Source organism: Ovis aries, chromosome 2 (genome assembly GCF_016772045.2).
Source record: "Ovis aries strain OAR_USU_Benz2616 breed Rambouillet chromosome 2, ARS-UI_Ramb_v3.0, whole genome shotgun sequence".
In the NCBI taxonomy this organism is placed as follows: Eukaryota; Metazoa; Chordata; class Mammalia; order Artiodactyla; family Bovidae; genus Ovis; species Ovis aries.
The window spans coordinates 157,897,561-157,922,740 of record NC_056055.1 but is presented as its reverse complement, the minus strand read 5'-3'; the positions used below and the strand labels follow the sequence as shown (position 1 = coordinate 157,922,740).

At 37.6% G+C, this 25,180-nt stretch overlaps 1 protein-coding gene across 49 annotated transcripts in view; it reads right to left on the bottom strand.

The window, feature by feature from the left end:
* Window positions 1–25,180, bottom strand: part of NEB (nebulin) — a 202,814-nt gene that overhangs the window by 123,112 nt on the left and 54,522 nt on the right. For all 49 annotated transcript variants that reach the window (XM_060409928.1, XM_012137496.4, XM_042243869.1 and 46 more), the window contains exons 39-58: window positions 24,670–24,774; window positions 23,056–23,163; window positions 21,667–21,978; window positions 20,932–21,138; window positions 20,361–20,465; window positions 20,092–20,199; window positions 18,924–19,235; window positions 17,569–17,775; window positions 14,447–14,551; window positions 13,536–13,643; window positions 11,729–12,040; window positions 11,405–11,611; window positions 10,904–11,008; window positions 9,831–9,938; window positions 6,700–7,011; window positions 6,292–6,495; window positions 2,710–2,814; window positions 1,451–1,558; window positions 780–1,091; window positions 213–416 (exon numbers count right to left, since the gene is read on the bottom strand). In XM_060409928.1, the coding sequence (XP_060265911.1) occupies window positions 213–416; window positions 780–1,091; window positions 1,451–1,558; window positions 2,710–2,814; window positions 6,292–6,495; window positions 6,700–7,011; window positions 9,831–9,938; window positions 10,904–11,008; window positions 11,405–11,611; window positions 11,729–12,040; window positions 13,536–13,643; window positions 14,447–14,551; window positions 17,569–17,775; window positions 18,924–19,235; window positions 20,092–20,199; window positions 20,361–20,465; window positions 20,932–21,138; window positions 21,667–21,978; window positions 23,056–23,163; window positions 24,670–24,774 (3,654 nt within the window). The remainder of the gene's footprint in view (window positions 1–212; window positions 417–779; window positions 1,092–1,450; window positions 1,559–2,709; window positions 2,815–6,291; window positions 6,496–6,699; window positions 7,012–9,830; window positions 9,939–10,903; window positions 11,009–11,404; window positions 11,612–11,728; window positions 12,041–13,535; window positions 13,644–14,446; window positions 14,552–17,568; window positions 17,776–18,923; window positions 19,236–20,091; window positions 20,200–20,360; window positions 20,466–20,931; window positions 21,139–21,666; window positions 21,979–23,055; window positions 23,164–24,669; window positions 24,775–25,180) is intronic.

Genomic DNA, 25,180 nt, shown 5'->3' with positions numbered 1-25,180 from the left:
CAGGGGATCTTCCCAACTCAGGGACTGAACCCGGAGCTCATGCATTGCAGGCAGATTCTCTACCCTCTGAGCTACCAGGGAAGCCCACTTAAAAACCGCTTTAAGGCCAAGCAAAAGAACTGAATGTAATTTTTCTTTTATAGAAACAGATTTCAGTGTTTACACACACATACAAAAATTAACATCCACCTCAAGTTAAGGAAAGGACTTACATGGTTCATGGTAATAGCATTGTTTTTTGCCAAAACCATTGGGATGGAGTCCATAAGGCTGGAAAACTTGAATTTATCTGGGTGCTGACGGTAAACGTGGTCACTCAAAATCTGGGTAGCTCTCTTGTTCTTCTCATCCTCAAGAGAGCCACTAGGTAACCAGCCAATGCCTTTGAGCCACTGAAGGTCAGACTTGTACAAATTCTGAAATTTTAAGTGATAGACCATTAAACAGAAGTATAATGATAGTCCCCTAAAGATATAAAATTTTGTTTTATATTACATTATAAAATACAACATTATACATTTCAATTCCCTGGGAAATTTTTAAATTTTGGTATTTCTTGGGAATCCACAAAATATTCACATTAGAAACAGATTTTGAAAGACATTTTTAAACAGAAGAACACAGAGCATCGAAATTCTACTAGATTAAATAGAGTGTGGATCTTAGTCCAGGAAGTAGAATGCAGATGTGTAAAGTCAACTCCCTTCGTTTGGAGAGAACTTTGACACTTAGGAAAGCAGACATGGTTTCTTTTGGCCAAAAGAGAATCTTAGACTCACATCGCTCTGCAGGTCATAGGCCCGCCGAGCATGGATGACATCGCTCTGGTCGGGCAGGCACGTCCACTGGTGCAGGTAGTTCTTATAGTCTATGTCACTGACCAAGGTCTGGCACTTCTTGGCCAGCACCACCCCCAGCATGTCCACTGGGCTGCTGAACTTGGTCTTCCACTTCTCAAAGTCCTTCTTGTACTCCCGGTCGCTCTGGATCTTGGCCACGTGCATGGACCACATCATCTTGGGGTCATCCTTAATGTTTCTGGCTCCAATGTGGTGGCCAAGCTGCTTGCGAAAACCTTCCTTGTACTTGTACTGAAGGAGGAAAAAAAAAAACATGTCTTAGTCTTTTGAAGATTAACTTATGTTACTACCTTTGTGGTGAACTACAAAGCATATTAACTCCAAATATTTTCATAAGGCTAGAGAGCCACAGATTTAAGTGCTGTTCTTCTTTTTTTTGATAGGAAATACTAAAGGCTAAATCCAGCTACAGATTCCATACATAATAAATACATCCTTGAGTTTATCCTTGTCCCATGCTGCGTCTCTAGGATCATTTCACTATTTTTAATTTGTTACTTGGAAGACTCTGTTCAATTTAAAATTAAACTGAGACTTTTTTGAAGTGAAAATTGCAATCTAATCAGTACAAACAAGGGATAAAGTCTTACTTCACTGGCAATTTCCCGGGACGCTTTAGCTGCTTTGATTGGTATGGCATCAACGGGAAGATCGTAACCTTTTTTTCTCAACTCCTCATAACCCATTCGGTAGAATTTCTGTTAAGAGATGAAAATCACTTTGAAAAAAACTGTTTCCCATTAACATCTGCAGCATAATGAATCCAATGTGCTAAATATTTTAAGAGTTCATGAGAATAGCTTTTGAGCTCTAGAATACTCAGATGTACTGGAAATTGTGCCCACTGACTGATGACGATCTTGTTTTAAACTCCAAAGCTCTTCAATTACCTAGACCAACAAAGTTAAATGTCAGCTCTTCCCAAATATTTATGAGAATGAGACAGAATAAATTGGTAGATAAATGAAATGAAATATCATCAAGGTGCTATTTTCCAAGTAACTTTGACTCTTTCAATAGAAGTTTTTGTTAGTAATGAGCAACGTCTTTGCCATCTAACACTGGAGTCTATTTCACCATATAGGGCTGTCCAAAAGTAAGATCCACATTTTTAGGCCAGAAACAAAGCCCTTCATATTTTTTTACCGTGTAAGATTTTCTTTTAGGAAAGTTTAAATATCAAATTTTAAAAGTTTAAGTGAAATAATTTCTTTTTCAGATTTGTTACATAATTAAATGAGAATATAATTTAATGCACCTCATTCAGAAACCAGATTGTTTAAAGTACCTATTGACCTTGGACTTGTTTTTATATTTCAATCCTTTTTTCGTATTACTTCAGTATCTTATTTAAGCTAAGGTCTTCATATTAGAATTTATTGTTAAAATATTAATTTTTACATCTATAAATTTCAAGAGGTTATACTATGACTATAAAAATAAAAATGAAATTACCCTGCATGAGTTTTTTTATGCTCATCTAAATTTTATTGAATTGCACGTGTGTCAGGCACTATAGTGGCTAAGCACTGTAGATCCAATATGATTTGTCTCTGCCCCACACCAGGTTTCTGTCCACACAGGGAAGAGCTATACAGACCATTAAAATATGACATGTGTAATAATGAACCACAAGGAACAGAGAGCACATCCCTCCAACTCCATCCAACAGAGAAAATGCCAGTTATTGGGATGTTCAAGCTAAAAATCATTAAATGAGGATGCTAAGTCATATGAAGTTTGTTAGTTAAAATGATTCAAGTATTCAAAATAGGCTCCAAATAAATTCACTGCCTCAGAAGCAATCAAAAGGAGCTATCTGAAAATAAGTATTTCGTTGGAAACTTACATCACTTGCGTTGATTAAGTTTGCTTTAGCCAGAATAATGTCAGGTGTATCTGGCATGATGTGAACTTGAGTCTTATCCTTGTCCCAAGCTTCTCTGTAAAGTATCTAAAATGAGATAAAAGGGTTTTTCAGTGGTGCTCTTAGATTAGTGACATAGTTAATTTCAAATAGTGTTAGTACTTCATCTAAATTAAGCATTATAGTAGCATAAGCAGAAAATAGGTATAGCATTTCATGACTTATGAGACACAGTTGCCTTTCAAAACATAATTATGGATCGCCTTTTCAAAGTTGCAATGAACCCTGCTGGCAAGAAATCAGCCCAAGTAGTTAAAGCTTTCACCAGCTTCATCAAACAGAGCAGCAGTTCTCCACCTTTTGGGATTATAACAATCTCCCCCAGGATTTAATTAGGAGACAGCCTTTATCTTCTGGTTTCCCAGGGGCTCAGTGATAAAGAATCCACCTGCCAATGCAGGAGATGCAGGTTCAGTCCCTGAATCGGGAAGATCCTTTGGAGGAGGAAATGGCAACCCACTCCAGTATTCTTGCCTGGAGAATCCCAAGGACAGGGGAGCCTGGTGGGCTACAGTTTATGGGGTTGCAAAGGAGTCAGACACAGATGAGCATGCATGCATCTTATCTTCTGGAAAAATGACATATTCGGGTATGTCCAGATATTAGGGAGTCTTATTTCCTATGTGGTTTATCATACAGTTATACCTCATAATTATTTGAGGGGATTAGGATTCCCCCAAAGGATTTTGTATGAGATTAATCAAAGTCTCTTGTATGTCCGAAGGTCATTCTCTTTCTTCAACAGAAAACAAAGGGACCCAAACAAAAATCTCATTGGTTTATTAAAACTATGGGGTAAAAGTCTGATGAAAAAATAGTGTGCTTACATTGTCAGAGAGTCTTCCCACAAGTTACTGATCAATTACAAAGATTAAAATAGTAACTAGACAGTGGAGAAACCTCACAACACCATTTCACCCAAGAAATCAAAGCTAAAATGATCAGTAATAGGATAGATTGATATCATGTGCCTCCTGCCATGCTGTGTAGAGGAGAATGCAACATATGCTATCCTGCCAAAAATACAGAACCTGAGTCTAATCATGAGGAAACAGTAGATAAACCCAAGTTTACAGAGGTTCTGTACGACAACTGGCCTGTGCTCTTCATGAATATCAAGGACTTTGAAGGCAAAGAAGTGAGGAATCAGTTCAGATTAAAATAGACTAAATACATGGCAAATAAATTCAATGTGTGGTCCTGGGTTGGATCCTGGATCAAAAAAATTTTTCACTTTCTATAAAGGATGCTTGTGGGAAAATTGAGTAAATTCTGTATACTAGTGTTATTTTAACACTACTTTTCTGATTTTGATCATTGCACTGTGGTTATATAAGAGAATGTTCTTAATTTTCAAGAAACACACTGGAGTATTTAGGGATAGAGCAGTATCAGGAAATAACACACACACAAAACATACACATGTAGGAAAGAAAGAGAGGGGGCAGGGGGAAAGAAAAAAAAGGCAAATGTGATAAAACGCTAATTGGTGAATATGGGTGAAGATATACATATATATATGTATATACATGTAAATTATGTGTACTGAGTTCAACTTTTCTGCATGCTGAAACTATTTCAATATAAAAACCTTTAAAGTCTCATTGGTTCCTTGGTCTTGTCAATTTTCCCTTTGAGGCATGCAGTGTGGGGTGTGAGGGCCTGGCACCTTTCTCCTTCCTGACATGCTTACTATGGTCCTTGTAACCCAAAGACCTTCAGGACTACAACAAAGCAAGTCTTCTGAATTTCCTTATACCTTTATCCGGGACTAACCTTTACGATTGAGAAAGATCAGTTTCTCAGCCTCAGAACTATTGATGTTTACTGGAGGATTTGTTGTTGTGGGGGAGCTGTCCTGACTTCAATCCACTAGATTCCAGTAGCATGCTTCCCTCAAGTTATGACAAGTTATGAGTGTTGCCAAATGTCCCCTGTGGGTCAAAACTGTCCCTGGTTGAGAACCACTGAGTTGGACCATTTCAATGCCATGAGTCCCTTTCACCTCATGGAAAACAGAAAATGCAAATAATGTTTGTATACACTGAGATAGATGAACTGGCCTATACAAAAGGAGAGATAGCAGGCTCAAGGACCCCGGTGGCCCTTTCCTGAGGCCTAAGGAGATCGGTATCCTGTAACAGGGGCACACTGTAGTGGAGGTCTATCCTGAGACTTTGACATTGATAGGTTTCATGATGCAGGGTTTTTCTATTGGCCACCATATTAGTTCAGAACTTTATACACAGCCCTGTTTCATGGAGAAACAAGAAACTTTTCTAAAGGGGGAAATAATTTGTAGAAATTTGTTGCTTTATTAGTCACCTGATGGATTCAAATTGCTACCATAAAATAAAAAAAAAAATGGGAACATGAACATTCCTAATAAAACTGACAGGTCAGCAATTACTATAAATTTTGGATATCAAAACTGCAAGACGTCTATGAGGGGGTGATTGGGCAGAGAGGAGCCACAGTTTACCAACTGCTTTTGTTGTGTTGTGGTTTAGTTGCTAAGTTGTATCCAACTCTTTTGTGACCCCATGGACTGTAGCCCGCTAGGCTCCTCTGTCCATGAATTCCCCAGGCAAGAATACTGGAATGGATTGCCATTTCCATCTCCAGGGGATCTTTCCAACCCAGAGATCAAACCTGCTTCTCCTGCACTGGCAGACAATTCTTTATCACTGAGCCATCCTGGGAAATTATCAAAATGCTTACTATATGCTAATTAAGGGCTTACATATATTCTATAAAAACTAATATATATGTAAAATATATAAATGTTATATATATTTAGGTCTTTCTAAGGCCCAAAGAGTTATTATTATAAATCTATTTAAATGTTCTTAGCTCCAAAATCTTAGTGCCATAATTCAATGCTCTGTAATTTTCAGGGTTATGCTTCTAACTGAGGAAGGTAGAATAATCTTTCCCTTCTTTGGATAGAATTGCTCTACACATCTTTCATTTATTTTATTCAGTAAATACTTACTGAGCACCTATTATTATGCCAGACACTGGAATCAGTGCTGGAGAAGGAAATAAGAAGGAAATGGAAGATATATAAACACAAATATAAATAAACATATATAATCTATTGTGATTCAGCTAAGTGAAGTGTATTATAATCACTTGAAAGAAAATATATCGTTTATGACATTTCCCCTGTGCCTGTGTAAGGTACTCAGAATATCTCCCTCTAATGCACACACCTGGGTCTTCAATGCACACAAGTTTCAGATAAAGAAATATGTTCGATAGTTTTCTTGTTATGCTTTGGATAAATAAGCAAGCAAGCTCTAGGTAACAAAAATTGATACTAACTCATTTTTACAAGATCCACTGTAGGGTAAGTGATAATTCAAATGAAATAACCAAATAAAAAAATGATGCTGTGTGATGCGATGCTGTGTTATCCTATTAATTTATTTAGCAAATACTGTTGAGCACCTACTGGGTATCAGGCAGTATAGTTTCTTTTATCTCCGAAGAGGTACTCACATCACTCCTATTTTTGGCATTTGTCTTTGCCAGAACTATGTCCATGGCGTCAGGAATGCTGGTGAACTTGTTTCTATCCGGAGGCTGGCGATATTTCTTCTCACTGATGATTTCTGAAGCCCGTTTGTTCTTTTCTGCCTCCAAAGAACCCAAGGGACTCCATCCTATGCCTTTCAGCCACTCAAGGTCAGACTTATACAAATTCTGTGAAAATACAAAGCATGCCATCAAAATTCCATCCTCATCCAGACCCTTGACTCAAACAATTATACGCATTACAAAAAAGGGTATGTTTTAGATATTCAATAATAATTTGTCTATGTAGTTTGTCTCTTAATGATTAAATGATCGCTCATATGGGATATGAAGTACTATACACATAAACTATGAGATTTAGTAGAAACTGACCTCACTCTGTAGATCATAAGCTTTTTTAGCGTGGATCACATCATTCTGATCAGGCAGGCATGTCCACCCATGCAGGTAGTTTTTGTAGTCCACATCACTGACCAAGGCCTGACATTTTTTGGCCAGCACCACTCCCAACATGTCCACTGGGCTGCTGAACTTGGTTTTCCACTTCTCAAAGTCCTTCTTGTATTCTCTTTCACTCTGCATTTTGGCTACATTCATGGACAACACAAGCTTTGGATCATCTTGCAGACTCCGGAATCCAATATGGTGGCCGATTTGCTTGCGGTAGCCTTGTTTGTATTTAAACTGAAATCAGAGGAAACAGTTCTCTTATTAACATAAACACAGTAAAACTCTGTTTTCTTTGTTTGCATGTTTCCAAAACTGAAATGAGAATTTCATTTAACTTAGTAACAAATGTGAAAACTGGTTGATTCATGCTCATATATGGCAGAAACCAATACAATATTGTAAAGCAATTATCCTCCAATTAGAAATAAACAAATTTAAACTTAAAAATGAGGAAAGAAAAAAAAGAAATGTGAAAGCTTAAGTAGAGGCTTCTAAAAAGACATAATGTACCTGAGTATCAGGACAGGTTATGATGAAAAATTAAATTCAACTAGAGGCAGAACTATATGTTGGAATGTGCTGGACATTATGTATGCTGACTCTAGGGTAGCATTTGATAATCCTTATAGGAATAATGGGAAAAGTATGGCTAAGTTGCAAAAAATAATTGGGAAGATTCAGGACTTAATGAGCAGGCCTAATAGTGTAGATTAATTTATTAAACTGCAGGGGTTTTTTTAGTGGTTTGCCATATAATTGTGTCATATAAACTTGTCTTGTTCAGATTCATTCATCTGTGCTCATAAAAACTGCCAAATATGTTAGAACAGAACAAAATTCCACAAGATCTCAACATACTGCCAAGATAGGTCAAAATGAAGGGCATAAATGTAAGAAATAGTGAAACCCAATATTTAGATTCAGTTGGGGAAAACTGCATTATTGTTGGTGACAATGGCAAGAGTAACTGATGCCAGCTGCTGAACACACATTATACTTTACAAAAGTAGGTTCTACTCTCTCTTGATACCTAGCTTCACGGTTATGTCATTAAAAATGGTCAGGAATTTACTTGGACCATCAGTTCAATTTATGCAATATGACAAAATTGCTTTTTAAAAAGTAGATTTCTGTAAGAGATTCTGTAGGAATACAAATAAAGGCAAATCAGAAGTTCATTTGCTTGGCCTAACCTGAAACAGGAACACAAGTTTTAAGGTACTCTATTTTGAGAGGGGTTTTGAAAATACAGAATACATCACAAGTGTAATGATTTAAGGACTTACAAAGCAAAAACCAAAGGAGAATAAATGAAAAATTTGAAATGTTTGAAGGGATATCAGGTGAAAAGGGAAATATGCTACTCTAATCTAAGGCTGACCAGTAACATGTTTAAGTTTGAAATAAAGAAATATGTAATGGCAATTAGAAATGATCCAGCAAAGAAACAAACTGCCCTGAAGGACACAAAAATTCTTATATTTGTAAATATCCAGAGACCTACTGGAATGGGGAATAGACCTATTAGAAAGGAGAGAATGATGTTGAGTGGGAGATTAGATTAAATAAACATTTGTTATCTTCTAACTGTAAATTCTGTGATTCTAACTTATTAAGTATTGATAAAAATAGCTCTAATCTCTTTATGTGGCATAGATACAAGAATCATTTGAAACTGAGAGGAGATATAATCTCTACAATGGTGGGAAATTCATTTAAAGGTAATTCAATCTTAGAGGAAGATTTAAAAAAACTCTAACAGACTTACATGAAAATAAATGTTGTTTCTTAGGAAAGTATTGATGCAATGTCTTAATTTGTTAAGCTACTTTTACCTCATAGGGAATTCTAACATTAAATGAAAATGAGTTTACTTTCTGAGGACCATTCAGACATCACTACTGCTTTAGGTTCATCATCACATCAATTCATTTTAATGAGACATTGACCTGCAAGCCAGAGAGTGGGTAATAACACATCATCTAATTAATTTCCCAACACTTCTGGATTGCCACAGATTAACTGAATTAGAGAGAAATGTCCCTTATATTCTTAGAATTTATTGTCAGATTGTTTTTAGACATGTTTTCTCTCCAAATCAAATCCTTGTTTTGCTTTGATTTAAAGATTTTGATTACGACGCTGTGACAAAATTCTGGTAATTTATTCTCTATAGCTGAAATTCTCCAAACTTTTGGTGTTTAATTTTTGGGGTTAACAAAATGGTATCTTTTGAGTTTGCAGAATCTTTAAATTGAATATTTATAAAAATTTAATTGACCAATAGGAACTGTATCCAGTTTTTCACCAAATTTACTACCCTTTCCAATCATAATTAGGAGTTGCCTTGGCGGTTCCCTGGCAAGCCAGTGGTTAGGACCTGGAGCTCTCATTGCCATGGTCCGGGTTCAATCCCTGGTGGAAGAACCAAGAGTCCACAAGCTGCATGCAGTCAGGGAAAAAAAAAAAAAAGTTGCCTTGAAGAGCAAATATCTTTGTTTTATGATCTTTCAACCAGATATTCAGGGGAAAGTTAAGTCCTCTGTATCTTAAATCTAAATTCCTGCCACTTCCTGTATTTTCTACACCCTGAGCCAATTTACTGGAATTATGTAAAAGCAAGGATGGCCTAAATAAAAAGAACTGACAGTGAGTTTTAAATATGTGCAAAGAAAAATCTATTGAGGTTGTTGAGGTTATGTATTGTCTGGCACTTTGAGTTTGTCTAAAATAGACAAATAGACAGGAAAATTATTTGCAGGCAAGTGGGAAAACAAAATTTTTGGTTCTTTTGCAATGTGTAGAAGCATCTCGACTTAGTGTAATGTGTCTTATAGGTTCTCTGGCTCAGTCTCTACTCAGGAAGCCCCTGTTTTGATATTCAATCACTGAGAAAGAAGAGTGGATTGGGATAAGTGAAGAGGGTAGGAGAAGATGAAGGAGATTGCATTACATTTTGAAAGGTGAGGACTATCTGTAAAAATCATTACCAGCTCATTAAGGTACTAGATTCAGACATGAATATATCTTCACATAAGTCAAAAAATACTTACATCACTAACGATGTCTCTGGAAGCTTTGGCTGCCTGAACAGAAATTGCATCAACTGGGAGATCATAGCCTTTTTTCAAAGCTTCTTCCCATCCAAGTTTATAGAGTTTCTGAAAATTAAAGAAAGTATTTATCATTATTCAGTGTATATTAAAAACACAAAGGATTATTGAACAGAAGTTTACCTAAAGAGTGGACATCGGATTCTAACATCATCTATCTTATCTCTAAAGATATGGATGAAAAAGAATATAAGCTGTTTAACAGAGCAATGACTTAGCATCAAGTGATCTGGCTTCGACTTTTTTTCTTTTTGCCTCTGAGACTCGCTCCCCACTACCTTGGTATTAATAGTAGAGTATGCCTTTTTTCATTCAGACACAGTGTGTTCATATCAGGTATATTAGGTAGATTTCCTCTATCATTAAGTACAGTCTAGGCCTACTAATTTGAATATAGGTATTAAAGTAATTGATTTAAAAAAGGTCAGGTAACAAAATTTTAATTATCTAAATGATAAAAGTAATAGAAAACAAAATGCCTTTTGTTAGGTACAAAAAATAAGTTCATCTTTTTGACTCAAATTCATTGAATTGATGCATGTATGTTTAAACTGGACAATAATAAAAATAATTGAAGGCCATCCAGTGCTTACTGTATGTCAGGCACTGTGATGAGAGCTGTGCATGGAATTCCTCATTTGGTCCTTATAGCAATTCAATGTCATAGGCACTTCAAAGGTTTTAGGAATGAACAAACTAAGGCTTAAACCCAATATTACGCAGCTCATAAATGGGAAAGTCAAAGCTCATACCAGGTCTGTTTGGTGCATTTTTCTTTCAATAACTTGAAAGTTTTCTATACTGTGCCAAACACAATTAGTACTGAGATAAACAAAAGAGGCACAGTACCTACCTCCATGGAATATATAATCACAGCCGTTCACTTGCTTCTAACCACCATAAATTGTAACATCCCTCTATCAACCACTTTGAGTCATTCATTTCCATAGCTTCAGCATTTACATCAATTATATACCATGACATCATTTAATATGTTTAATTACATATTTTACCTGACTGTATATGGTTTGATTTTGTTTGGCTTGTAAAATATCTGGCGTATCTGGCATTACGTGAATCTTCGTTTTATCTTTGTTCCAATCAACAGTGTATAAGTACTAGAAAGTTAAAAAAAATACATTTAAAATTGGAATAACTTTTTAGGTCAAACAAGAAATTTTTTAAAATAACATAACATTTGAATGCACTCAATTTGAAATTAGGTTAAATTAATTTAGTAACTAAAGGAATATATAATTCAGCAAAGACACCAAAAATAAAGTCAGACTTAAAAAATAATTTAAAAGAAAGAATTATTTCTAACTCAATTAGAAGGGCAAGGGAAATAAAAATAAGAGGTAAGAAGCAGAAAAAAATGGTATGGGGAGTGCTCTGGTACTGTTTGCCACTGCATAGAAGTGATTAGTCCAAATTAAAAATTTCCCAAACAAGAACCAGAGGATGCTAGCCCCACCTGGCTGTGAGTTGCAGGGAAGGTTGGCTCTTCAGTTTACCTTGTTCATGGTGTGGGCATTCTGCTTGGCAAGCACCATGTCCATGGAGTCATTCAGCTTTGAAAACTGGAAGTTGCTAGGATGCTGGCGGTATTTCTGGTCACTGGCATATTCAGTTGCTCTCTTGGCCTTTTCCACTTCTAGGGAACCAGCGGGACTCCAGCCAAGCCCTTTGTACCATTCATTGTAGTCCTGCTTATATTCATTCTATAAACAGAGGAAGCACATTGACTTTCTCAATTCAGACACAAGAATGTGGCATAGGAGCCTGTAATCTCCCTTCTCATGCTAGGAATGCCATCATCACCCAGAAAGATCACTTACATCACTCTGTAAGCGATTCATGTTCTTGGACAGCTGGATGTTCATGGCATCAGGGAGGAGAATATACTTGTGAATCAGGTGCTTGTAGTTGGTATTGGTGATATTGGCTTGGGCATCCTTGGCGGCCGTGACACTGAGCATGTCAGCAGGGGTGTGGTAGCTGGTCTTGGTCTTCTCATAGTTTTTCTTGTACTCCCGGTCAGATTGCATTTTGGCCACTTGCATGGAATGAACTAATTTGGGATCGTCCTCAAGACTGCGGAAACCAACCATCTTCCCCCTCTCCTTTTCATAATTGTGTTTGTATTTATACTGTGAAGAAAATTTGAATATTTATTCAGAGCAATTCCCTGACCAGATATCATTCTAGTGTCAATGTTCTGTATTTCATAAAAAATGATACTGGTATAAAATTCTGCAGTTCAGAGAATACGTTGTTCACATTTATTTATGTAACCTGATACAACTATATATTGTGAGGTAGACGCAAAGTTATTCTTACTGCCCCCATTTTATAGATGAGTAAACTGAGATCCAGAGGGATGAGTGACTTGCTAAGGTCCCTAAGGATTAGAACCTTGATCTTGTGATGATACACCACACTGATTTCCGCTCTTATGCTGTTGTTAAAAGGGACCTGTAGTAGGTAATAAGAGTACAGCAAACAAGAAAAGAAAAAAAGCAGACTGCTCCAAGCAGTTTAATGTTGCCCCAAGAAATCATCCAGCCGGTCTTACACTGATAATAGGCTTAGTTATGAGACACACACTATACTTTCAGGGTAGCTTTATATTTGTGGAGTTCTTTTTCAGATTCTCCATACTGGTGTAATGGGGAAGAAATTTTGCTATTTATCACCAACTTCCCTCTATAGTGGGGAGATCCTGATACATGGAAAGCTTCATATTCAGCCCATCTCTTGTGGGTTCAGTGTGCAAGTTAGGGGTTACGATCTGGGAGAGCCAAATGACTCCAGCACGATAGAGGGAGGAGTTCTGGGGATGATGCAGGAGTAAGGTAGGGATGGAGAGGAAGAAGAGATGAAGAGCAGAGAAGAGGGAGGAAAGAGAAAGTATGCCTGGGGGTGGCTAAGGAAAGAGTGCTCTGAATGCACTCCTCCCACTTCCCCCAAATCATTAATGTTCACTGTGAGTGGATTTCTTACTGAAACAAACAAATGAAAGAAGTGAATTTCATTGAGATGACATGTTATGGCAATGGTAGGGAGGCACACCAGCTCTCTGGGGTTGGGGGAGGGAGCCCCAACTTACAATGTTTGCCAATTTCTCTAGTATAAACACTTCTATCTCAGCTGTATCAAGCTGTCAATAGTTTAACAATGGGTTTGCAAAATTCCTAATTATTTAATAATCAGCTATCATGAGAACAAAAGATCAGCCCCCCCCGGAACAGCCCTTTCTGAGACATCCTGTTAGGAAGACAGTCTAAGAGGCAGTAGGCAAGGACAACACGAGTCTTCATTAAAGACTTAGTGAATGGCTTTGGATTTCTACAGGCCACAGTCTCGGTGAGGAAGACCAAAGTTAATTCACCCAGATCTCATGAGTCAGGGAGCTGACATCTAGGTGGTCATAATGTGACTGGCATTCCACTTTTTTGAAATTATCCAAGAAAACACGAGAGCAAGATTAAGACATGTTCATAGAACATAATGGGGCTACTGTTAGCAGGCATGCTTTTTTTTTTCCTCTCATGTTTCACTCATTCAGTGTTTTTAGAACTCAGCCCTTATTATTTTGGTAGGCTAGAAACCCCCAGTCAGGTGACTGCTTTCCTTTAGACTTACATCACTTGCAATATCTCTCGAGGCCTTGGCAGCTTTGATAGGAATTGCATCAGTTCTGAGATCATAGCCTTTCTTTTTAGCCTCTTCCAAAGAAAGTTTGTAGAGTTTCTGGAAAGGGAAGCAAAGGAAACAGTTTTCTTCTAAACAGGAAAATCTAATTTTTTTTCAAAGACTAAACTGGCACTGAAGTTAGAAATGTGAAAACCCAGTATATTCTTATTGATGCATTTTGTCAAATAAGAGTCAAGAGAAGAAAACAAAATAGCTGTGTTCTTACATCAAAATACTTTCACTGTTTTGCAATGGACATTTTTATGTATACAATTGTATGGATTCTACAATCCAAAAAGAAGTCAACTATCCCAAATCCCTATGTAATTCAAACAAACAAAAGAAAAAACACCTGTTAGGATTTGAGGGTTTCCTAGCAACTGGTTAGGATGAGAAAGGAAGTGAAATAAAACCCCAATGCAGTTTCTAACAGTACATGTTGCACATTCCTTATGGGGCTTGACCTAAATTCTTCAAAATGTTCTTCACTCTCCATTTAACTTTTCCCAATACTCCTTCCTTAGAAACATTCCAAAAGCTTGGTAGAAGGACACTCTAGGAAAGTCCTGGGATTCATTCTTTATCTCTTATCCTGGGCTCTAAAGCCATTCTCTTTAATTCTCCTAGTTTGATAAAAAGTAACTACCCCTAGAACAAAATCCAACTCCCTTCAAATCCTTAACTGCTGGACCCAAGGCCCATCAATAGGCCTATTCCTATTCTTATCAAAGCAAGACGAGAAAGAGAAAGATGCTCATTTGTGGATTCCCACTCATTTTCAAAACATTCACTCTCAAAATTGAAATATTAATATGGGTAGGAAAGAAAGATGACAGACAACAGGGGCGAGTCTTACTTACATCACTCATATTAATTGCATTTGCCTTTGCCAAAATAATCTGGGGGATATCAGGCATGATATGAACTTTGGTCTTGTCGGCCTCCCATGCTTGTTTGTAGAGATGCTGGAAAGTTAAAAAAAAAAAGAAAGAAAGAAAGAAAAAGAAATCAATAGAATATTTAAAAATTTTAAAGTCATTTAGTGCCTACATATTGAAAGTGAAAGTCGCTCAGTTGTGTCCGACTCTTTGTGACCCCATAGACTATATGGTCCATGGAATTCTCTAGGCCAGAATACTGGAATGGGTAGCCTTTCCCTTCTCCAGGGGATCTTCCCAACCCAGGGACCAAACCAACCAAGGGACTCACATTGCATGAGATTCTTTACCAGCTGAGCCACAAGGGAAGCCCAAGAATACTGGAGTGGGTAGCCTATTCCTTCTCCAGAGGATCTTCCTGACCCAGGAATTAAACCAGGGTCTCCTGCATACCAGGCAGATTCTTTACCAACTGAGCTATCAGGGAAGTCCCATACATACATATTAGTTTACACAAATATCAATATTTTATGTATTTTTGTTAGCTCACTCTTATTTTTTAAAAGTTTAAAAGAAAAATGTGCTCAAACAAGATAGTGGAGAGGATGTAAAATGGAACGTAAAATGTCCTGTCTTCCTATTTTACAGCCTGGATATAGCATTTCCATCTTAGAATTTTCTAGGCATATTAAAGTCCACATTTAGTCCTTTTGAAAAATAAATGAAGTCATATATATTATTCTACATCTTACTTTTTTACGTAGTATTATAGTATAGACATCTTTTAGCCTTCTCAAAATAATTAACTTCATTCATTTAAAGAGCTACGTGGTATTCCATGAAGAGGTATCACCTAATTGATTTAACCAGTTCTCCATTGATAGACATTTAATTTGTTGTTTTCATTTTCTTCTATAGTAAGCAATGATGCCATAATCTTTGTGGTGATCTGGAGATGCACCAGGCAGCTACCCATTCAAAGAAGGACTTGGTGCCCCAACTGTTTGCAGACAGCCTCCAAATTGTCACCTGCTTTAGGGTTTTGCTGCCTCACTCAAGAGCACATCTCCCTGGTGGCCACATTCAGGGATCTTCAGAGTCGAGGTACAAAGTCCTGGCCATTTTACCCAGCGCAGGACACTCCTGACAGGCTATGTCCCCTCAAGAGCCCCCTGTGGCACTGACCTAGGCTTTGTAAGGCCACCATCCCAGTTGGACCCCTCTTGCTATGTCTGCCTCCCATGGGTACTGATCCCCGAAAAATGCCCTGTACTCCAAATTCCACCTTGGCATCTCCTTTTGGAGACCCTAATCTGCAAAAAATACTAATAGGTATATGTATATATTATATCTTTGCACTTAGGTAAGGCCTTCTGAAGGGTATTGGATGGATGAATTTTAATTAACACCAGCAAAACTAGTTTACATTAACTTTCTTTCCAATACTGTATATCACACAAGTTTTTAATTTTTGGAAATCTTGTAGGTGAAAAATGCTATCTCTTTGTTTTAGCCAGGTTTGATTTAAAAAATAAAAACAAATCTTCTAGAGTTTTCCTCTAGATCAGGGGTGGATAAATGTCAAGAGTCAGAGAGTAAATAATGTTAGGTTTTGCGAGTCACAGAATCTCTGCCATTAACTACTCAATTCTGCTATTGCAGTGCAAAAGTGGCCACAGACAATATACAAATGAAGAGCTGTGGCTGTGTTACAATGAAACTTTACTTAAGCAGTAATTTTCTGATCTCTGCTCAAGACCAGCACAACTAATCAGAACTATGCAGTGATGAAAATGTTCTGTGTCAACCAACGTGACAGCTCCTGGCCACACAGGACTATCAACCACTTGAAATGTAACTAATGTAAATGAAGAACTGAATTATTATTATTTGACTTAGATTTGTCATCACATGTGGCTAGTGACTATGGTATTAGACAGTGCATTTCTAGTGGAAAGAGCAATACTTATTCCTCAGAGTCCTGGCTCTAGTCTAGACCAGGTGATTCACCTGCTGTGTGTCTCTAAGGGAGGTGCCTTGCCTCTCTGGACCACACTTTTCTCAACCCTGCAACAAAGGGATTCAACCTGATGATCACTAAGATACTTCTTAGTGCTAGCATTTGCTATTTCTATGATTCTCATCTTGGCATCAGTAGTCTAAAATGATAACCATCAACATTGGAAAAATGAAAAAGTGTTTAAAAAAATAAATGTATGTTTGTGATAGTTTAAATTCTATATCTTAAAGGGACACTGAGATTTGTGCCTTGTGTTGACAAGTCCCTTTCAAAGAGGCTGATCTTCTTGACAAATTTCTCTCTCAGAAGATTCCAGAGGATCTACTCAGAGACTTAGCATAATACAGCTCTTTCTACATCATTTTATGCAACTGTATCATGTTAGATCCAAATTATTTTTCCCATTTTTGGTTAATCAATGGCATTTCTAGTTGTGATCTGCATAATATAACCAATGCTGCTATAATTATTCTGTTATCTGCAACCTGAAAACAGGTGTCCAAGGAAAGAGGGTAAAAACAAAACAGGGTGATGTGCTTGTTTGATTGTTGGTCATGAAATCAACTAATCACTAATAATGTGAAACTACAGTGAGACTTTCCTGAAGACTGGAATCATGACTGATCCAAGAACTAGTGGTGGAGAGCAATTGCTCTCAAGATTGGCCAGAGAAGTTTCTGGCTCAGAAATGCTGCTACAGCCATGTAATCTAGGAGTTTTCTTTTATTCCAGCAAAAAGCAAGGAAGCAGGAGTGGGCTGCAACACATAGCTGTTATAAGCCCTACAATCTACTGATTCAGCATTATGAACTTCTACTCAACTTCACCTTAAACAAGTGGGACTCATTTTCAAGATTTCCATTAGAAAAGTCTATACTTACATCTACTGGGTAGGGTGGTTCATTGAACATTTGAAGAGGGCATTTTATTAGGACTAATTTCTATCTTTTTCTTTAAGACCCTTTTTTAGAGGAAACATTAACTATGAAGCCATAAAACTATTATCAAAACCTGTAGATTAAATGTAAGATATTCCTGGCTTATTTCTGATTCCTGTTAAACACTACATTATTGAAAGACTTACTTCATTCATAATTTTTGCATTATTCTTGGCCAAAACCATGTTCATTGAGTCCATCAAGGTGGAATACTTCAAAGTGTCAGGATGCTGGCGGTACTTCTTTTCACTGATAATCTCCATGGCTTTCTTGTTTTTCTCAGCCTCCAGGGAGCCTAGAGGGAGCCATCCAATGCCTTTCATGAAATCAGCATAGTCAGCTTTGTACTGATTCTGCAAAAGAGGAAAAGTTTGAGGATGAGAAGAAATCACAGCTTCCTAGAATCATAAGCAGGTATTTAATATTCCATAAGTTCCCCTTCAGTTTTCAACCAATAGTATATTCCACTTCAATTATCTATATCCCTAAATTTCTTTTTCACATTTCTTTGGATTAGAAATTTAAAACAAGCAGTAGTATCTTTGTGATTTGTTTCTCTCAATACCTTCATGAAGAAAAAAAATACTAAGAAATACCAAATAGATCAATCTACCATGTGACTACTATCTCAAGTGAGGTGACCATGTTGGACTGCCTCTCTTACAAAAACCTCCAAGTCCCCTTGGCTAATAGACGACTCAGGGGACCCCATTTCTATCTTTAGCTATAAGCCGTTGAGCAGCCACCACAGTTAAACTGCTTCAGGTATGCCAGAAAACCTCACCAGTACCTTGTGCAAATTTCACTGCTTCCCTCCTCAGTTCTGACGTTTCCCTCTATAACTGTACCAGAGTTGCTTTCACTCAGATACTTATGTACCCCTCCAACTATAGCTCAGCTTCTACATTTCTAAAGAGAAATATAGGCTTGGTGTGGCCTGCCTTTGGTTCATAATATAAATTCACTTCTTCTAGCCACCAAAGGGCCTCTATAGCTGAATTCTTGGTTTTCCACCATTTGTACCTTCCTCACATTTATCCTAATAGCTGTTTCAGCCATCACCTCCTATTTCATCAGTAAGTAAGATAGGCAATTACAAAGTCAGAAATGAAAGCTGTTTGGGAATGAGGGGCAGTAGCTCTCAAGTTATCTGACTTTTTGCCTCACCTCTTCTTCCTTAATCAGGAACCATAAAAGGTATGGAAGCCATAAAAACTGCCAACTTTCTCAGCTAGTTGTATTTCTTTCAACAAATCCTTTCTGAAACCAGATTTCATTTGCTATTCCTGAATCTAACATCCAGCAATGCTCACAATAATAACAGATCAGATTCATTCCTTTGTGTTAAAAAAAAATTCAGTCTAAGGTAAAACATGAAACATCTTATTGGGAAATTACATATGAATATCTTTTTGGATTTTCAAAATGTCATTACTTAGAGGCTTTCATGATTTGCTTATTATCTCAAAGTAAATGCTCTGCAAACATGGCTGTCACGTACATCACTTTGAATCTGCATCATGTTTTTGGCCAATTCCAAGCTCATGGCGTCAGGAAGCATGTTGTAGTTATGGATCACGTTCCTGTAGTTGGCATTGGTGGCCACCTCCTGAGACTTCTTGGCGGCCACCACACTGAGCATGTCCACCGGGGTGTGGAAGGATGTCTTGGACTTCTCATATGCCTTCTTGTACTCCCGGTCCGACTGCATCTTGGCCACCTGCATGAAGTGCACCAACTTGGGGTCGTCCTCGAGGCTCCGGAAGCCAATTTGTTTCCCTTTGGCTTGTTCATAGGCTTGCTTGTACTTGTACTGTGGATGGAAAAGGAACATGGACATGAGATAGTGAAAGAAAGAGAATGAAATATAATTCACTGGATGCCATTAGCTTAGGCATGGGTTTAGGGCTACTCTAAATTTAGAAAAGGAAGATTTGCTGGGGATGGGACAGCGAGCAAACTACTTTACTTCAAATTTCTTGCCAGAATTGAGTCCATGAGGGAAAGAATCATCTCAAAGTTAATCAAAGAGAGGTGCAAATAAGTTGCTTCAAGGAGACTTAGAAAGAGGCTTTTCCCACTCAGCTGTGTAACCAATGGAAAAGGCTGCAGGCACCGTTTCTCTACATTCAGGAAAGAGCCTGGTAATAAATCTTCTGTGTAAAATGTATAGCTTGTATCCTGATGTTTGCTTAGAATTGCCCACTAACAATTTAATTATTTTAGGGCTTCCCAAGTGGCACCAGTGGTAAAGAACCTGCCTGCCAATGCAAGAGATGTAAGAGACACGAGTTTGATTCCTGGGCTGGGAAGATCCCCTGGAAGAGGGCATGGCAACCCACTCCAGTATTCTTGCCTGGAGAATCCCATGAACAGAGAAGCCTGAAGGGCCACAGTCCACGGGGTCTCAAAGAGTTGGACACAACTGAAGCAAACTGGCACATAGCACAATTTAATTATTTTAACAAGACCCTGTTACCTTTTACGTTAAATAATGAACACATGATAAGAGAGTCCTTGGGCTGGGTGAAGGGGCGTGTCTTGTGTGTTACAAAGGATAGGGGTCCCACCAACACTAAAAAGAGCTGACTGCAGCTCCTACATACCCACAAGCTCGGCTCATTTGCTTTTTCCCTTTATACTAAATAAAGCCCAGAGGAAGCACTTACATCACTGGCAATGTCTCTGGAGGCTCTTGCAGCCTTAATTGGGATGGCATCAGGCCTCAGATCGTATCCTTTCTTCTTTTCTTCTTCCCAGCCAGCTTTGTACAGTTTCTAAATGATGAAGTAGAAAAATGCCAGCATCTTGTTAGTCAGCTTAGAACGGGGATCCTGATTTTAAAGTGGTTGGCGTGTGGGAGACAGATATTCCACAAAAACTAGTTGCCGTCAGCCTCCCCGCCCTTCATTTTTGTTGCTGTTGTTCACCTACTTACATCACTCATGGTGATCTGGTTTACTCTGGAGAGTAAAATGTCTGGAGTATCAGGCATGACATGAATAGTGGTCTTGTCTTTGTTCCATTTCTCAGTGTAGCGCCTCTGCAACAAGAAAGGCCGCACATGACTATATAGCAGGACTCATCGGCAGTGTGCTATCACAATGTGAGGCAGACACCCACAGTTCCAGGGCAGGAGAGGGTCAATTTGATATTGGAGAATGAAGCAAACAGCAAGAAGATGGGCTGATGAGACTAAGCACATGAGTTTAAAAAACCATCAAACATGGGAGCCCTCTTTCTACTGAAACAAATGCCTTCCTGCCCTAACCACACACTACATGGGGTCTTGTGGTTCCATCACACATTCAGCGTGGTGTTGACAGCCAGCCTGGGGTCAGTATAAGTTGGAGCTCTCTAGATACAACAAATCTAGATACCCTGCCACCACCTTGGCCATGATCATCAGAAAGATGAAAACTCTGATGAAGGTCAAAGTGGTGATGCCCGGTTCAATGGCCTGAGCACTGCGGGAGCTCTGAGGCTGAGACCGGCAGGTGAGTTCTCACCTTGTCCATAATCAGTTTGTTACTTTTGTTTAGGGCTTGCTCCATTGTGTCCATGGCATATGTGAACTTCAGCTTCTCGGGGTGCTGGCGGTACTTCTTCTCACTGAGAATCTCTCCTGCTTTCTTTGCCTTCTCTACCTCCAGCGACTCTAATGGCATCCAGCCAATCCCTTTCATCCAGCTGGTGAAGTCAGATTTGTATAAATTCTTTACAAGGAAAAAGGAAATTTCATTGCAGAAACAGCCAAGGCTTAGGTTTCTTTAGACAGATTATTTGCCCGTTAAAAAAAAAAAAAAAAGGATAGGGGGATGGGGAGAATAACCCGTATTTTATTCCCTACCATTCTTCAGAGAAGGAAATTAATTATAAAAGTGAATGTATTCATGGTGGTTTTGAACAGACAATCCTGACCCAATCCCTTTAAAAATTTAAATTTCTTGGAGGAAAGTTAACAAAGTTTTACATTGGAAGGAGTATTATATAGCATCCACTTGCACCTCTTAGTCTTTCACAGAATACATCATATACTGGGTCTGACATCCAAAGTTTAAAAATATGTATATAATAACCAAAGAAAACTATATACATTCAGTTCAAATGAGTAAAATCCTAAACCCCCCAATTCTGGAGAGGGTCCCTAATTACAGTGAGTCCAACCAGGTTGAGGATGGAGTGGGCCACCAGTAGACATGGCCAACTCATTCTGTGCTGACCGTCTGATGAATGCTACGTACATCACTCTGAATCTGCATTGCATTCCTGGAGTGCTCCACATTCAAGGCATCGGGAAGCAGGGTGTAGTGGTGGAAGGGCTGTTTATAATTCGTGTTGGTGGCAACCTCCTGAGATTTCTTGGCTGCTGTCACGCTAAGCATATCCAAAGGTGTGTGATACTTGGTCTTGCTGGCTTCATAGCCCTTTTTATACTCGCGATCTGACTGCATTTTGGCTACATTCATGAAGTGAACCAGTTTAGGATCATCCTGAAGACTGCGAAATCCAATTTGTTTGCCTTTGGCTTTCTCGTAGCCCTCCTTATATTTGAACTATATGAAAAAGAAGGGCAGATGGAAGTTTGACAGGGTTGACTGTAGGAAAGTGTTCAATTGAATTTATATCACAGATTAAGCATTAGACAAACTGTCTGAATCTACATAACATCTAAGGTTTTAGTATTTTTAAATAAATAACTACCAAAATATTTCCAATGGATGGTCTTGGGATCTGCTCTGGGGATATTTAAAAATGGAATAAGTTACAGTTTAGATCAGTCACAAGTAGATTCTCTAAATATGCTCAAAGGTTCCTAAAAAGTTTATTAAGGATTTGGTGTACATAGTTTTTACTATGTTTCCTTGATTAATTTGGATTACCTTATTAAGTATTTGCAGAATCCTGAGTAAATTTCAGCAAAGACATTATAAAAACTAGCATACTAGACTCCAAATGAATGTTTCTATTATATCAAGGTATTGTATCAATTCATATAGAAAATAAAACTCAATTTGTAAAAAGTAAAGTAAGTAAATAAGTAAGCATAAAATTTATGACAAAAAACTAAAATACTGTCATTTAATCTATAATTCTTCCTGGTTTTCCATAAGTCACCAGAGTTTTTTCTTTATGGAAATTATAAAATATTATATTCTTTTAAAATACTGGGAGAGGGGACTTTCCTGGTTCAGCGGTTAAGACACCACCTTCCCAATGCAGGGGCTGCCAGTTCAATCCCTGGTCAGGGAATGAAGATCCCACATGCCATGTGGCCAAAAAACACAAATAAATAAAATAAAATACTGGGAGACTTTTTTGCTTTAGTGATATTTCCATATACCAAGGTTTTTTTCTTAACAAAAGCCAAATAAAAAGCAGTTTTCACATTAATAATAATAATGAGAATTTCCAGTATTTCAGAGTTTAAAAAAGTCCTATCCTTGGTAACTGAATTGAGCTTTTAAATATTTTTAAGTGAAGCAAGATAAAAAAATTGGTACATAAGATATTAGGAAATATTTTTATATTACAACCTTTACTTGCTTTCTAATATAGCTCATATAACCTCATACACCATGTAAAGATTTGTAAAATACAAAGAAAGCTTGCTACTTTCAAATTAGACTTACATCGCTAGCAATATTCCTTGAACTTTTTGCAGCAACAATAGGAATAGCATCTGGTCTCAAATCATAACCCTTAGCAAGGGTTTTCTTCCAATCTGCTTTATAATGAGACTTGGGAAAAAAAAGAAAGATTATTTTAATATTTGACATAATTAAAAGAAAAATTAAACAGGATGCCAAAATCTTCATAATATATCCCTTTCTATTAAAAAATTCAGAGTTAGAGCCCTAAAAGATGACCTATTAGATCATTAGATCTTTTAGGGATCTATTAGATTCTTTTTAAAAAATATATCAGTAAACTATACACACAGTATGATCTCAATTGCTGTAAAAAATGTATACGTGTGTATAAAAAAAACCAGTGGAAAGGTAATGCTTTGAATGTGGGATAACAATATTAATTTTTTCATAATTTTCTATACTTTTCAATTTTTCTATAATAAGCATGTAATGCTTTTATTCTCTTGTATTTTTTGTATGAAGCATTTTAAACTTACACAAAGATGTGGATAGTAAAATTAAAAATTCAGACATAGTATTACCCTGCTTTAATTAACCTTAATGTTTAAATATTACTTATAAAAGTAGGAAAAAAGTTTTATATAAACCAAAAGCATAAAAATGAGTACTTAAAGATTGTTTATTTGGCGATAAAAGAGAGTCTAAAATATTAGGAAGAATGACTAAGTCATCTTTTAAGAAATGAACAATTTTATCCAGGTTTGACTATGTCTTTAAATTAGAATTTACCAATTTGATTTAAAAGCAAAATGAAATAATTCATAATAGTACATGTAAACATCACCACTAATTAAGTATCCAAGAGAGATGCTAGTCACATACAAAGAAAGACTTTCTAAAGAAAATTTTGGTGAGCATTTTTAGAAGTTTAACAAATAGCCAAAAGTCAGAGATAGCCATACTTACAGTTACTACAAATTATACACTCCTGATTTTCCAATCTGTTTGTCCCAATTTCTTTCACTTTTAAAAGAATGGAACACAGACTGCTAGATTGATTTAACAGCTAATGAATCATAGTCCACAGTTGGAAAAAGTCCGCATTAAGTGAAATGAATGCTACCTCTAGCCCCGTATTCTATGATAAGAATCCAGTCTGGAGACTATTGATTTGCAAATTGGTCCCCATACAAGGAGGGCAAGGAGAAACTTAAACAGGCTAAACTCTCCAGCTTGGCATAAACAAGAGAATTTAAATTAGTGAGTTTTGGGGGGCAGTCACGAGACAGATCTTTGCAACTGCCCACCAGGGCCATACTAGTTTATTTAGGCCTCAACTAGGTTCAGTCCCGAGTGGTCTCAACAACACATTGGTCTCCCAAGGCCGCGTCCTCGAAAATGGCTCCCACTGTGGGAACAGTGGGCAGAATGTACATTCCAAGGACAGGAGTGGGATAAGGAGCCCCCAATTTCCCGGGTCCAGCTCCAGGGTCACCCGATAGTCTTGTCCTCTCAATAATCTTCTCTAACAAAGACTCAAAGGGCCCACACTCAGTTGGCTCCCTCTAAAATTCTCAGTGCTGGAGTTACACAGAGCTGGAAAGGGGAGGCCCCTGATGCAATACTAAGACAGGCACCCAGCCAAATACTCACATCACTCATGTTGAAGGCATTGACCTTGGCTTGAATAAACTGAGGCACATCGGGGTCCAGAGTGTACTTGTGCTTCACTTTCTCTCCCTCCACCTTGTAGTTCAACTAAAAACAAAGGAGGCAGCATGCAAGCTGAATTAGCTAACATAATGTAAGTTTCACCTAGCACACGTCCCTTTAAAAAGGAAGGCTACCATTTGTGCTTTTCCATTTACAGGGCAATTAGCTACTCTATCATGCACAGGGAGTGTTTATGGACATATCCATTCACTCATTCCACCAATATTTATTGTACAATGGTGTGGGACAATCGGCAGTGTGGTAGGTCCTGTGTTTAAAGTGTTCAAGTTTATTTAATAAATAAAAGCTGACCTTGGAGTTTATAGTCCTGTAGAGGAAACAGAGAATAAACACATAAACTTTTTGTGGTATAAATAAAATAACTTTAGGAAAGAAACAAAAGGGGACATCAAAGGCTCAATAGAAAGGTACCATTGATGCTCAAACGTGA